A 14,435-nucleotide genomic window follows, 5' to 3' on the forward strand; every position below is an offset into this window, starting at 1 on the left:
ACAAACAATGCACCTACTACATTGGAAGAGCAAGCATTAAAAGACAAAATTTCATTTACAACATTTGCTAGTTGATTAATTTCCCGATTGGCGCAGAACCAAGAGAATAGCTCACCAAGCCCCCTTCAAATACCCAATAGTTGATACAAAAGTTGTATTAGTATTATTTAAAGCTCGTACAAACTCAGTTGATAATATTTCGTTTTAAAAAAGTAAAAACAACAAAAATATTGTGATGTGACTGATACCCTTGTTTTCTTGTGCTTAATTTGTATAAACAGGCAGCTTTTGGCTATCGTTTCTTCTCAGCTTTGATAAGCGCAAGATAATTTGATAGAAAATGATTCAATTGAGTCGCGATAATGACCGCATAGAAGTGTACTTTCTAGGACGCGTAAAAGCAAATGCAAAACACCCGATTGGAACACCGGCTTTGCACACTCGCGCTAATGAATATTATCAAATGAAAGACGAAACATGATACAAATTTATTTAGAGCATTGTTTTATTTTGAGTGCTCTACTATAGCGTACTGACCGCTGGCTACGGTCGATAAAGCACCTTGCGATAGTAAAATTTTGATATCAGTTAAACAATTACCCTAACTAAAATATTAGCTTTCAGTATATCTTGCGGCTAGCGTATTTACAAATACTTGACAAAATATTATCTGCAAGGATAACCTTTTTTTAACAATGCCGAAAACAAACGGCGATGAGATTCAAATTATTCCACCAGCTTCACGATGGCAGCATTATCACGCTGAGTCAGAAGAAGAACGAGAGCGTCGTTATGCTAAATTATTTAAAGAACTAGATGTTAATAACGATGGGATTATTTGCATGGCTGATCTTACTGAAGCTTTGCGCTCAATGGGATTACGACATCCTCAGGCAGCCAAAGTAAGCCATCCCCTCCAATATTTCAGGTCAATAAATACTCTCCGCTTGTTTGCAAATGCATTCCATGATGGTTATGCGTATTTTATATATACTCTCTGCAAATGTAAATGATTTAGTTCTAGATCGTGTCATTATATCTTTTTAGTATGCTTTCAGATTACAAAAGGATACTATTACCGGTTATAATCTACTACTGCTCTTTGTTGGATTTCGAATATACGATCATACCTGCCAACTCTCACGCATTGGGCGTGAGACTCACGCAATCACCCCAAAGAAAAAATGAAAATGCGTGAGATTTTTGTCCCAATTTCCACAATTTTTTATATACTATCATTGATACATCAATTGCCCCAAAACCAAATCTCACGCATTGCCCCACTCTTGGGTTGGCAGGTCTGTGTACGATGCAGCTTTACCTGGTCTTCTTAGCTTGCATAATGTGTTTTCGATATGTTCACGTTTGAACAGATATTTTATTTGAAGATAGTTTAACGTAGTAAAATCCTTTAAAATCACATTTTAAAGGAAATATTTTAGACTTGGTCTTAACATCGGACTCAGAATTTATTGAAAAAGTTGAGGTTGTGGAACCTGGTCTGAGTGATCATTTTTTAGTAGAAGTTGAGCTCAACATATCAAAAACTGACAAGGTAGCTAGCAAAGATTTTTATTTTGTATATGAAAAAGCAGATACCATGGCAATCAGGAAATTTTTACTTCAAGCTTTGGAAGACATCAAGGACGCGATAAAAACAGGACACAATATTGACCAATTGTGGAATATTTTTGAGAAAGCCGTTAAATCTGCTGTCAGTGATTTTGTTCCTAAAAAGACAATAAAACAACGAAATAACAGGGAACCAGTATGGTTCAACTCTCAGGCACGTAAGGCTGTGTGCAAACAACGAAAACTATACAATAAGTTTAAAAAAACACACTCTCCTGACTTGATGGCCGAATACAAAATTATGAGACGCGAAAATAAAAAGATGTTTCGCAAAATTGAGCAGGATTATTATAATCGAGTTTTGTACGAACCACTCCGGGCTGGCATAAGCAAACCTTTTTTCTCTTTTATGAGGCGCACTCAGGGTCGCAAGAACAGCCCCTCCGCCCTACTAGCTAATATGCAATCAGAGTCGGAGATGGTTAATAATTTTAACATGTTTTTTCAAAGTGTTTTCACAAAGGCAGATGAATTTTTTCCTGAATACGATTTACCGGATACCAGCACCAGTCCAATAATAGTCACTTGTGAGGGCGTGGAGAAAATGATCGTAGGTCTTGTAAAGGGCAAAGCCCCTGGGCCCGACGGCTTAAGAAAAGAGGACTTCATGGTTGACGTCAGCACAGTGTCAGCAATGCTCACACTGGTTTACCAATACTCTTTAAATACCGGAAGTTTACCCTCTGCATGGAAATTAGCCAATGTCACACCAGTTTATAAAAAAGGCGATAAGACTCTCGCCGGAAATTATCGCCCTGTCTCACTAACATCAATAGCGTGCAAGATGCTTGAACACATCATTTTGAGCTATATCAATAAGAGCCTAAATCTTTCCTCGCATCAGCACGGCTTTAGGCATGGACTGTCGTGTACCACTCAACTGGTCACTGTTGTCCATGATCTTATGGATGCAAATAATGAAAATCAGCAAATACACGCTGCAGTTCTTGACTTTTCGAAGGCCTTTGATAAGGTATCACATTCTCTGCTTATAGTTAAACTTTTAGGTGCTGGGGTCCATCATTCGATTGTTTATTGGATTCAAAATTTTTTAAGCAACCGATTTCAAAAAGTTATTATAAACGGTCATGCATCAGCACCCTTAAAAGTCCACTCTGGAGTGCCGCAGGGCTCCGTTTTGGGGCCCACACTCTTTTTAATATATATTGACAAGGTCGGATCAGTTTTAAAACACTCCACCATCAGACTGTTTGCTGATGACGCTCTTCTGTACAGTCGAATTGATAATCACCATGATTGCATAAATTTTCAGTCTGACCTCACTGCCTTGGAAAATTGGGCCTCTGAGTCCAAAATGATTTTTAATGTAACAAAGTGTCAAATTGTAAATTTTAATTTCACGTCAGACTCTGGCGTCCCAGCTGAGTACAACCTTTATAATACCAATCTGGAAGTTGTGGATAGCTTTAAATATTTGGGCGTGATTATTACAAATACATTGAGCTGGGACCACCATATAACATCGATTTGTACCAAAGCATTACAAACCTTGGGAATGATAAAACGGGTTCTTTTTAATGCTCCTAATAAAGTAAAGAAAATCGCATATTTGACTTTATGTAGACCCGCCTTGGAGTACGCTTGTGAGGTCTGGGACCCTTTTTTAGTCAAACACATATCTCAAATTGAATTTATACAAAGAAGAGCCGTGAGATTTATATGTAATTTGAAAGGAGTTGCTAGCGTAACGGAAGCTCGAGAGAATATCCAGTTGGAAGTTTTAGAGATCAGAAGAAAACGAGCAAGACTCAACCTTTTAATAAACATTTTATCTAATAGCACACACTCAGCGCTAATTGAAAGTTTTAATTTTTTAATGTCCCAACCACACCAGTATGACACCAGATCATCTCGGTCTAACGCTCCAAAGGCAATCGCCTGCAACACAAACACATATTTTAACAGCTTCATTCCACGAACTTCTCGGGATATTAGATTGGGAGATCATTAGAACAGGAAAGTTTTATTAATTGATGTTTTAAATTCACTTGTTCAAATAGATAAATTTTTATTCTTATACAATCTATGCAAACGGTCTCCACTTCCTCCTTTTGAGGTCTCGAGACTCTTTTTAATCAGAATCAGAAAAACGTATAAATATCCGAAACGCAATAAATCAGATCTAGGCTTTAACTTGTTTTTCTTCACAAAATCTCTGCTCGTCGTTGGCAATGATTTATAAAACTGCTACCAATTTGGTAATGTACAAATTAATTAGCATGTGCAATAATTCTGTTATGTGGAGTACCTGACAGGTTTTTCATGTCCAACCTACACACCCAAAGAGTTATTGGCTTGAATAGCTTGTATAAGATTTGTTAGTGGATTTCTATGCCTGGCTCTTCTTTTTTATTTAAACTCGTAAAACATTTCTGCCATGATGGTTTTTGTGAGTCAGATAGTTATTAACAGCTTATAGCTCTTTAACTGCGCACTTTTTTATTTTTGATCACTTATTACTGACAGCTCATAACTCCATAACTGTGTACCTTACATCTCTACTTGAACTGCACAAAACACTTTTCTCATGATATGAAGTTTGAAAGTTAGAATGGTAACTGTTGTTATATGTTAAAGAACATTAAATTTTCTGTGCAAGGACTTTTATAACCCAGGCAACGCCGGGCATTCACCTAGTATATATTCCGTATATATACCGTGTATATATATATATAAAAATACAGTGGCCATTCGATTTTAATAAATTCCAGTGTTGGCATCAAAAAACAAAAAATTTGTGTAGACGGGTATAAAAACCCATAGTAAATATCTAATGCAAACACTAGATATGTAACTAGTGTTTGCATTAGATAACCCCATTGTGATTAGATAGCAGCTATCTGATAGCCCTATTGGCTAATTAAATATTAATATACATACAGTATCTCATTAGCCACTGGTAACTGCATTGACTTGGATTTAACAAAGAAGTTTAAGCATTTCCACTTTTTAGCTTTCTTTCGATTATGTTTAACTAATCCACAAAAATCAACAATTATATTTTAAGATTTTGATTGTAATCTTCCAGCTTGTTTATAAATAAAAATTCACAAAGCAAAAGCATTTTTGCTATAGAAACTCTTCTCTAAGGTCAAAGGTCATATCGCCAATTAACAGAATGCGAAAGAAGAAAAACTGATTAGCTAATGGATAGTCCCCAGACAGTCAATCAAACAAAAGACAGAAATTGAGATTTACATATATAAAAGTGTGTATATACATGTATATACACACTAGCGAAATGCCCGGCGTTGCACGGGTATTAAAACAGCTCATAAACAGTGGCAGGCAATGTAGTTGCCAATGGCTAATTTGAGTAAGCTAGTCTAAGTATTGTTAAACTTACTAATAAGAGCCGTGAGCGTAAGCTTTAGCGATGTTGTACGATATTGTCGCTATGCAAATTTTAACCCGCATAGTGACTCATAACTATGGCGCTTTACAGTGCCTCGCGTTGCGTGTTCACAACTCGAGTTGCCGCGTTGTACAACTCGGCCTGGGTTTTTGATGAACTCGAGTTGTGTTACGCAAAACTAACACAGGTTTGTAAAAAAAAGCAAAGTGAGTAATTGGGGTGTTTCATTTACAGAACATTTACAGAAATTTAATACTAATAATTTAAATATATATACACATTTAAATTATATAATTATATTGGCGATATTTGCACATATTTATTTCTATAAATATAACGAGACAAAAACAATTGTAGAATGTAAAAAGCAAACTAAAAAACAACCTATGTGGGAGCCGGGCCACTTCTTTTTCAAATGAAAAAAGAGTTATCTTTCTAGAACCTGACAAGAAACTGAATGAACACCGAAAATGAACATAGAAATTATTTCAACGGCGTTTTATGATGCACCAAAATAAATTCCATGTATAGAAAATATAGCTAGAGAAAATGAAATGATGAGATGTTCTCAAGCCGAGTTGTTGAACTCGAGTTGCTGTTAAAAGAACTCGGCCTGGATTTTTGATGAACTCGAGTTGTGTAACTCGAGTTGTACAACTTGAGTTATATTTACAAACTCGAGTTGGTAAATATAACTCGAGTTGTACAACTTGAGTTGCAAACTCGGGACACTCTAATTCGCCATTAGCTCTAGTTTTACAGTACATACATAGTTTAATTTCTATTAGCTAACGGGTGCCTATTGATGTACCATTGTTAATATAACCAGATCTACGGTTATGCTACCGTAATACCAACATATTGCACCTTACTTTTGAAAAGTCGCATTGCGTGTTCACAACTCGAGTTGTGCAACTCGAGTTGTACAACTCGAGTTGTGAACACGCAACGCGAGGCACTGTAAGGCGCCATACATAACCCCAATCAAACTATTGCATCACGTGTAGCATAACGGGTTAGCTTCAAATCTTGGGAGATACCGACTTTCATTGCTAGATGTTAAGCAGTAGAGCTGGACAGGCGAATGACCAACTGAAATTTACATATGTATATAGATTGTATACATGTACCATTCCGAGTATATACATGTATATCTTGAAAAATGGTAAAACAATTTGCAGCTATGCCGTTGTTTTAATGACTGCTGTTCCAATATCTTTTAGAAAATTCTCAGTCGCTCTGACTCTAATAAAGATGGTAAGTTAGACATGCTTGAGCTCGTCGACTACCTGACAAAACACGAGAAAAATCTTCACCTATATTTCAGCCTCCTCGACTCAAAGAAGGATGGTAACTACCTTGACCTCTTCTATCAAATGTCAAATATCAAATAATAGCAACAATCAATAATAATAATCAAGCATAGGTTGGGAGTAGGAGCTTTTTGGTAGATTGTTCATTGCGACTTGTTTTCACAGGGCTAATTGACCTCGAAGAGATCATTGCCTCATTTGGAGATCTCGGAGTAGATCTCGACCGAGAGGAAGCTGAAGTTCTTCTCAAACGGTGAGACTTGCTTCATCCAAAGGACAGTAGATGTTCCTACTACATAAATAATCTTAAGAATGTTTAAATGTTGTAGGAATTTTATGTTATACGAACAGTAAAAGACTTGTAAATTGCCTAATCCTTTCCAACATCTTCCTAAACTCACCCTTTTGGTCCTTTATAAAGGTAAAAACTAAACGTAATTCTTTAATTTAATGACTGTGTAATAACTGGTATTATTGGTTTGTATTAACGACTACTCTCTTTTTTCATTTCACCTTCATTTGGCTTAAGGCTCACGATCAGTAATTTTACATTAAAGCAGCGCTCACCTTCAATGTCAATTTAAATAAACTTTTTTGCATTTTTTTCTTTTAGACAGTAAAGGTTGAAGGTTACCGCTGGAAAGAAATAAATATGTCTAAAATAAAGTAAAACAGATATATTAACTATCATAAGATTGGTATTTGTCTGTTTATCCATTTTTCTGAAACCAGGGTAAGAGGTTAGAATGAAATACGGATTTTGAAAACACTCGAATTTCGCACCAATCGACACCTTTAGGTACTTCTGAACAATTGTGCAGCGACTTATTCTCTCAGCTTTATCAGCATACTTGATGACCTCCCAAGGCACGACCTGACGACCTCCCACGGCACGCTAGACTGGTAGGGTAGAGTATACGCTCCTATAACATAGATAATTTATGTAAAGTTTTTGCTTTGAACTACGTAAAAAATTCCATATAATGTGAAGCGTCAAATCAGTGGAAGTTCTCATATTCGATTTGAATAACAAGAATCTTGTAGTTAGTCTCAAAATATCAGCCTCTCCATAAAGTTAGCCTCTCTTGTTACACCTGGAAGCGAAAATGATGTAAAGGATTATCTCTTTTATCCTATATATTGTATGCAAGTACCATGACAGTCTGGTTTGCTGTGATAGATCGTCAGATCTCTCACATCTTTGTCAGTCGGTCCATAAACCACAGAAAAAGTAGCTACGCAGTTACCCATTCAGAAATACGCAAAGGTGATCAATTGGTTCAGGTGTTAAAGCATCGGTCCACCAATCTTAATGTCACGAGTTGGAGTATCGTCAAAAGCTATATTTTATTCTAACCTTCAACTTTGGAGACAAATAGATGACAGACTGATAGACATCACGGCTATTATAATAAAGGTATACTTGTGTTTTACTTTGTTGTAGATGTATAAAATATTCTGTTGTATTTTCCATTTGCAGGTTAGACCTTGCTGTCTTGGAAAAAATAAACAAATCGTGTAAATTGACATCGAAGGTGTGTGCTCTCCTTAACTTCTTGTACAATTACAGAGAGCGTCGACCATAAACCAAGTCAAAGTGATAAGAAACAGGAGAAAAGTTGTCGATACAAACCAATATTACTACAGTTACTGTACAGCCATTATATTAAAAAGCTACATTTAGTTTTTTCCTTTACGAAGGGCCAGAGGGGTGAGTTTGGGAAGATTATGGAACGGATTAGGCAATTTACATGTATTTACTGTTCATATGAAGTAAAATTCCCATAAACGTTCCCATAACAGACTATTCACATTGTAGGAGCATCTACATGTACTGTATACATAATATATGTGGTTTTCTCTCCCAAATGTGACAGAGAAGAAAATTATGTTTCAAGGCCAACTTCTGGGACTCTCATGATTCAAGTCGAGTTGAGAACTCACTCCGATTTGGTGCTCATTATATTATATATAATATATATTATATATCATATAATATATATATATATTATATTATCTATCATATACATTATATAGAGTTTCTTACTTAATACGAAGCAGAAACTTCACATTTGAATCATTTACATCTGATCATGTGACCCAATACTTCGCGAAAATTTTCTGCAGCATTTTTCAATTATCACAGGTGACCAACAGGCTTGTCATGTTTTAAGCTTTTAAAGCTTTTGTCAAGCTTTTAAAAGCTCAAAAACGAAAAGCCGCGTAGATTGGAATCTCTTTATTTATCTGGCGTATTCATTACAGTTTGGTTATTGTCGTCACGTGATGTTCTCACGTAAATTGAAAGGCCAATAAAGAGCTCAATCTAAAACATATCGTAGCACTAGTTTATGACAAACACTTCGGGTTTTACCGAAGACCTCGTATCAAATATAGATGCTCGCTACTTTACAGTTTTGTTTTGGTTTGGTCTAATCGTCTAGTTGTAACCTAATCATGTGACCCAATACTTCGCAAAAAATTTCTGCAGCATTTTTCAATTATCACAGTTGACCAACAGGCTCGCCATGTTAATCAGACAATGAAATGTACTCCGAGCTAAGGTTAAAAAATTAAACGAATTTTCGCGGTAGGTTATAAGATATCAGTACTGAAAATGACAGCATTACAATGACGATTAAATAGATGCGTAAGAACAACAGACATGGTTTTATTGAATGCATGAAGTATATTTGTGAAAATATTTCAATGAATGAGGTTGCGTGAAAGTGTAAGCAGAAGCCATCTTGTACAACTATGTCCCATTTGAACCGTTTTGGAAAGAGATCCTAATCTTTGGCGGTTTTGTGAGGGCTGCGATTAACTCTTCGTTTTTGAGCTTTTAAGAGCTTGTAATCACATTTCCACATAGTTGGCACCTACAACACAGCAGAGTAAGACATGGTGAATCTTTTGATATCAAATAACTGTAATGTGAATTTTGTTGCAAGCCAACCTTTAAGTATAATAAGAGTGTTTACAGTACATCTTAAATATAGTAGGGGTGTCCACTGTACATCTTAAGTATAATAGGGGTGTTTACTGTACATTTTAAGTATAATAGGAGTGTGTACAGTACATCTTAAGTATAATAGGAGTGTCTACTGTACATCTTAAGTGTAATAGGGGTGTCTACTGTGTTGTGGAAAAGTATGATCTCAGCACGATCTTGCTTTTCCATACCTCATCTTTCCAGGAAGCTTCTCATTGGCTCTTTTCATTTGAGAATTACCTTAGTCAAAACTATACATTTGCTCTACACTTGCTATTGCTTTATCTTTTCAGCCAGTATTTGAAAGTCATCTGTTGCCAGAAATTTTTCCTTTATTTACATAAAAATACTAGTACTCAGGAACAAGCAGGTTTGTTATTCGATAATTAATTTCGTTAATTAAATTTAACTTGATGACTAGAATCAAACGAAAGGATATGAATAGGATATGATATGGATAGGTCATTTAGCCAATTGGAAAACACTTCAGCCTGTGTACATGTATTCAAAACGTAGTGTTTCCAATCAGTCAGTTGTGACATGGTGTATGTCCTTGCCCTGGCTATTTGGCAGGTTTGAAATTCCGTGTTTCGCCGCATTTTACACAAAAAATAATTATTTGCATCTTTAAAATAGGAGATGGTCCAACTTGAGGAAAGGATTTTATTTACCATCTTTGTGCTCGTGGTCTCTAATGGGTACATGGTTGTCACCTGGCAATAACGTGCCCACTATAAATAAACTAGTTCTTAGTGATGAAAATGGATTGCATCTTGATTGAAAATCGTGATTGCATCGTGATTGAAACTTGGATTGCATCATCCCAAGTTAGTTTGTACCACTGATTGAATAGCAGATCTGTTTTGCAGCTGGAAATGGAAGTGGGCAGCGTTTGACACAACACTGAGCTACCAGGTTTTCTTTTTTGTTTCAATCTCGCAATGTGCTCTGCAATAACATCTGATTGCCTCATTTATCAGTCTGAGAGATGGTTATTTATTTGACATCAACTGATGCACATTGGTTATCCTTCCCTTGGGTCGTCTCTTACATCTTCCTTTAGATCTTCTGTTAGGTCTCCCCTTGGATCTTCCTCTAGTGTCCTTTTGGGTCTTCCCTCTGGTCGTCCCTTACGTCTTCCTTTTCGTCTTCCCTCACGTCTTCCTTGGGTCTTACTTTAGGCCTTCCCTCGGATCTTCCCCTAGTCTTCCTTCAGGTTTTCCTTTACGTCTTCTCTTGGGTCTTCCCTTGGGTCGTCCCTTACGTCTTCCTTTTCGTCTTCTCTTGGGTCTTCCCTTAGAGGTCTTCCCTCACGTCTTCTCTTGGGTCTTCCCTTAGAGGTCATCCCTTATGTCTTCTTTGGGATGTTCTTTAGAGGTCTTCCTTTAATTTAAGTCTTCCTTTACATATACATATTGTTTCTGGTTGGTTTCAAATTATTAGTAGATAAGTATAGATGAGAAATAGCATATGTATTGTAAATGTCTCGACAGCCCTAAAAACCCTTGTTGTCATTGGTACCTCTTTGTATCTCAGAAGTCCATGCATTTATGCCTTATCATATGCGTGTGAATGTCTGGTATATACTCAACAACAATACATATCTACATACAGTAAGTCGTCAACTTACGACCTGTGCGACATCCTCCACTCGATATTGCGACATACTCCACTCGTCTTTACCACCATGTCCGTTGGAAGGTCAGACAGCTCAGTGTTAGGTGTAGCGTAAGCCGTTCTTTGTTATTTTCCTAAAGCTTTTTTGTTTTTTGTTAGAACAAATTATATCTGCCACACGATATCAACAATAATTTATCTCAAAATTAAACTTTAGCGATTTCTGTACTGATTATATACGTTATTAAAAGAAATATTCCTTGCTCGCAATAGCGAGTTCAGCGTAATTCGTTATGATAAAAATGGATTCGCAAATAGATAATCGATGGAGTCTTAGTTAAAAGTTTGAAGTTAAAGGTTGACTTGCAACAAAATTCACATTACAGTTATCTGGTATCAAAAGATTCACCATGTCTTACTCTGTTGTGTTGTAGGTGCCAAATATGTGGAAATGTGATTACAAGCTCTTAAAAGCTCAAAAACGAACAGTTAATCGCAGCCACACGAGACCGCCAAAGATTAGGATCTCTTTCCAAAACGGTTCAAATGGGACATAGTTGTACAAGATGGCTTCTGCTTACACTTTCACGCAACCTCATTCATTGAAATATTTTCACAAATATACTTCATGCATTCAATAAAACCATGTCTGTTGTTCTTACGCATCTATTTAATCGGCATCGGAATGCTGCCACTTTGAGCACTGATATCTCAAAACCTACCATAAAAATCTGTTTAATTTTTTAATCTTAACTTGAACGATCGCATATCATCTTCTGATGAACATGGTGAGTCTGTTGGTCACCTGTGATGGTCGAAAAATGTTGTAGAATTTGTTCGCGCCATATGCCGGGAATTGTAAGTCACATGATCAGATAATGTTAGTTTCAGTTCAAGTTTGATCTATCGCAAATGGCAGACGCGCTTTCTCGTATTATAATTGTTAATGTTGTCATTCGAGAAAAATATGTATTTTTTCGCAATATGAAGCGATAATTATCACCATTAAAATCATATATATATATATATATATATAATAATATCCGTTCTATCACTCTCTAGCTATAACCATTACTATTAGCTAGCTTGGCCCGTAAGAGCTGACTAGTGGCGGTGCTTACTTGCTGGGAGGTTTGATTCTGTTGATGATCTTCTTCAGATAGAGCGTTAGGTTCGAAACGCCAGGGTCTGAACTCTTCAGAATTTGACATTTTTTATGATCGCAAGTCGTACACGTACTTCGAATTGTCTGACGGAATGACCAAACTGAAACTGTAAAGTAGCAAGCATCTATATTTGATACGGGGTCTTAGGTAAAACCCGAAGTGTTTGTCATAAACTATTGCTACGATAAGTTTTATATTGAGCTTTTTATTGGCCTTTCAATTCACGTGAGAACATCACGTGACAAGAGGATAACCAAATTTCATGGCTACGTCATCGAAATAAAGAGATTCCAATCTACAGCGGCTTTTCGTTTTTGAGCTTTTAAGAGCTTGTAATCACATTTCCACATTTTTGGCACCTACAACACAACAAAGTAAGACATGGTGAATCTTTTGATAACAAATAACTGTAATGTGAATTTTGTTGCAAGTCAACCTTTAACTAAAAGACATACTTAAAGCTTACTAAGTATGTCTTTAGTAAGCTTAATTCATTTAAGTTAGATCAGAATTGACAGAATACACAGAATCGACTTACGTCTAAATCGTCTTACGGCCGAAACAAAATGCGGTCGTAAGTCGACGACTTACTGTATACAGATCCCAAAGTTTGTCGTTGTTCAATGTCTGTCCAGCTATAGTGTCTGCTCAGCTATAGTGTCTGTCCAGCTATAGTGTCTGTCCAGCTATAGTGTCTGTCCAGCTATAGTGTCTGTCCAGTTATAGTGTCTGTCCAGCTATAGTGTCTGTCCAGCTATAGTGTCTGTCCAGCTATAGTGTCTGTCCAGCTATAGTGTCTGTCCAGCTATAGTGTCTGTCCAGCTATAGTGTCTGTCCAGCTATAGTGTCTGCTCAGCTATAGTGTCTGTCCAGCTATAGTGTCTGCTCAGCTATAGTGTCTGCTCAGCTATAGTGTCTGTCCAGCTATAGTGTCTGTCCAGCTATAGTGTCTGCTCAGCTATAGTGTCTGTCCAGCTATAGTGTCTGTCCAGCTATAGTGTCTGTCCAGCTATAGTGTCTGTCCAGCTATAGTGTCTGTCCAGCTATAGTGTCTGCTCAGCTATAGTGTCTGCTCAGCTATAGTGTTTGTCCAGCTATAGTGTCTGTCCAGCTATAGTGTCTGTCCAGCTATAGTGTCTGTCCAGCTATAGTGTCTGTCCAGCTATAGTGTCTGTCCAGCTATAGTGTCTGTCCAGCTATAGTGTCTGTCCAGCTATAGTGTCTGTCCAGCTATAGTGTCAGTCCAGCTATAGTGTCTGTCCAGCTATAGTGTCTGTCCAGCTATAGTGTCTGTCCAGCTATAGTGTCTGTCCAGCTATAGTGTCTGTCCAGCTATAGTATCTGTCCAGCTATAGTGTCTGTCCAGCTATAGTGTCTGTCCAGCTATAGTGTCTGTCCAGCTATAGTGTCTGTCCAGCTATAGTGTCTGTCCAGCTATAGTGTCTGTCCAGCTATAGTGTCTGTCCAGCTATAGTGTATAGCGATTAAAATCTAGGAATGAAGAACCCTTCGTACTGGTTTAGAACTCATGAAGATCGCAACTGCAAGTTTGTAACCGAGCACCTAACCACATAGCTAAGCCATTCTTATCACTCCCCTCGCTCTTTCCATACACGAACTCTATATTCTTATCACTCCCCTCTCTCTTTCCATACACGGACTCTGTATTCTTTCCATGAATGCACACACTAAATGTGCACTTTTTATTATTAATTAACTTTTTGCATTTGTTATTTTTTTGAAATTTTTCAAAAGCAACCTATTTGCTACTTTTACTTATTTTTTAATTTGTAATTTTCAAATGTGCTATTTCAATTTCAAATGTGTCATTACACTTATATTTCCGATTTTTCCAAAGGTTCCATTTCTACATCTGTAAATGCCAAATAATTTTCACGCGGACAATTGTATTATCTCTTGAGTAAGAATAGCCTCTACATTCTCCCTCCGTTCGGCCACACAAAGGCAGGACCATATCTCATTTTTACATATGTACCAGTATTGAGAAGTACCAGTATCGTCGTATTCATTTGTTTTTTGATTTATTTTGCTTTTTTGATTCATTCATAAGTTTTGATGGATGATTCTGCTGGAACAGTAACCTTGTTTATTAACACACTTCTATGCAAGAATTGTTTTATTATTTCAACATATTCAAGATTTTAATTTTGTTTTCTCAGTTCGTGATAACTGTATCATTACCAAATCATCTTTTATTGTAATCGTAGCAAAACAGACTTAATTTAATTATTACTTGCTAATTATTTCACATTTGCATCTGAACCCTTTTATAGTTGTTTTATTATCTTTTAATTTATTTGACCAGCACAAAAAACTTT

At 36.7% G+C, this 14,435-nt stretch overlaps 1 protein-coding gene across 1 annotated transcript in view; it reads left to right on the forward strand.

Annotated features, from left to right (window-relative positions):
- The first annotated feature begins 581 nt into the window (after positions 1-581).
- Positions 582-14,435, forward strand: part of LOC137398740 (mitochondrial adenyl nucleotide antiporter SLC25A24-like) — a 44,352-nt gene continuing 30,498 nt past the window's right edge. The window contains exons 1-3 of the mRNA XM_068084930.1: positions 582-902; positions 6,232-6,358; positions 6,487-6,574. Of these exons, the coding sequence (XP_067941031.1) occupies positions 696-902; positions 6,232-6,358; positions 6,487-6,574 (422 nt within the window). The 5' untranslated portion in view covers positions 582-695. The remainder of the gene's footprint in view (positions 903-6,231; positions 6,359-6,486; positions 6,575-14,435) is intronic.

The sequence above is a fragment of the Watersipora subatra genome, chromosome 6 (assembly GCF_963576615.1).
Source record: "Watersipora subatra chromosome 6, tzWatSuba1.1, whole genome shotgun sequence".
In the NCBI taxonomy this organism is placed as follows: Eukaryota; Metazoa; Bryozoa; class Gymnolaemata; order Cheilostomatida; family Watersiporidae; genus Watersipora; species Watersipora subatra.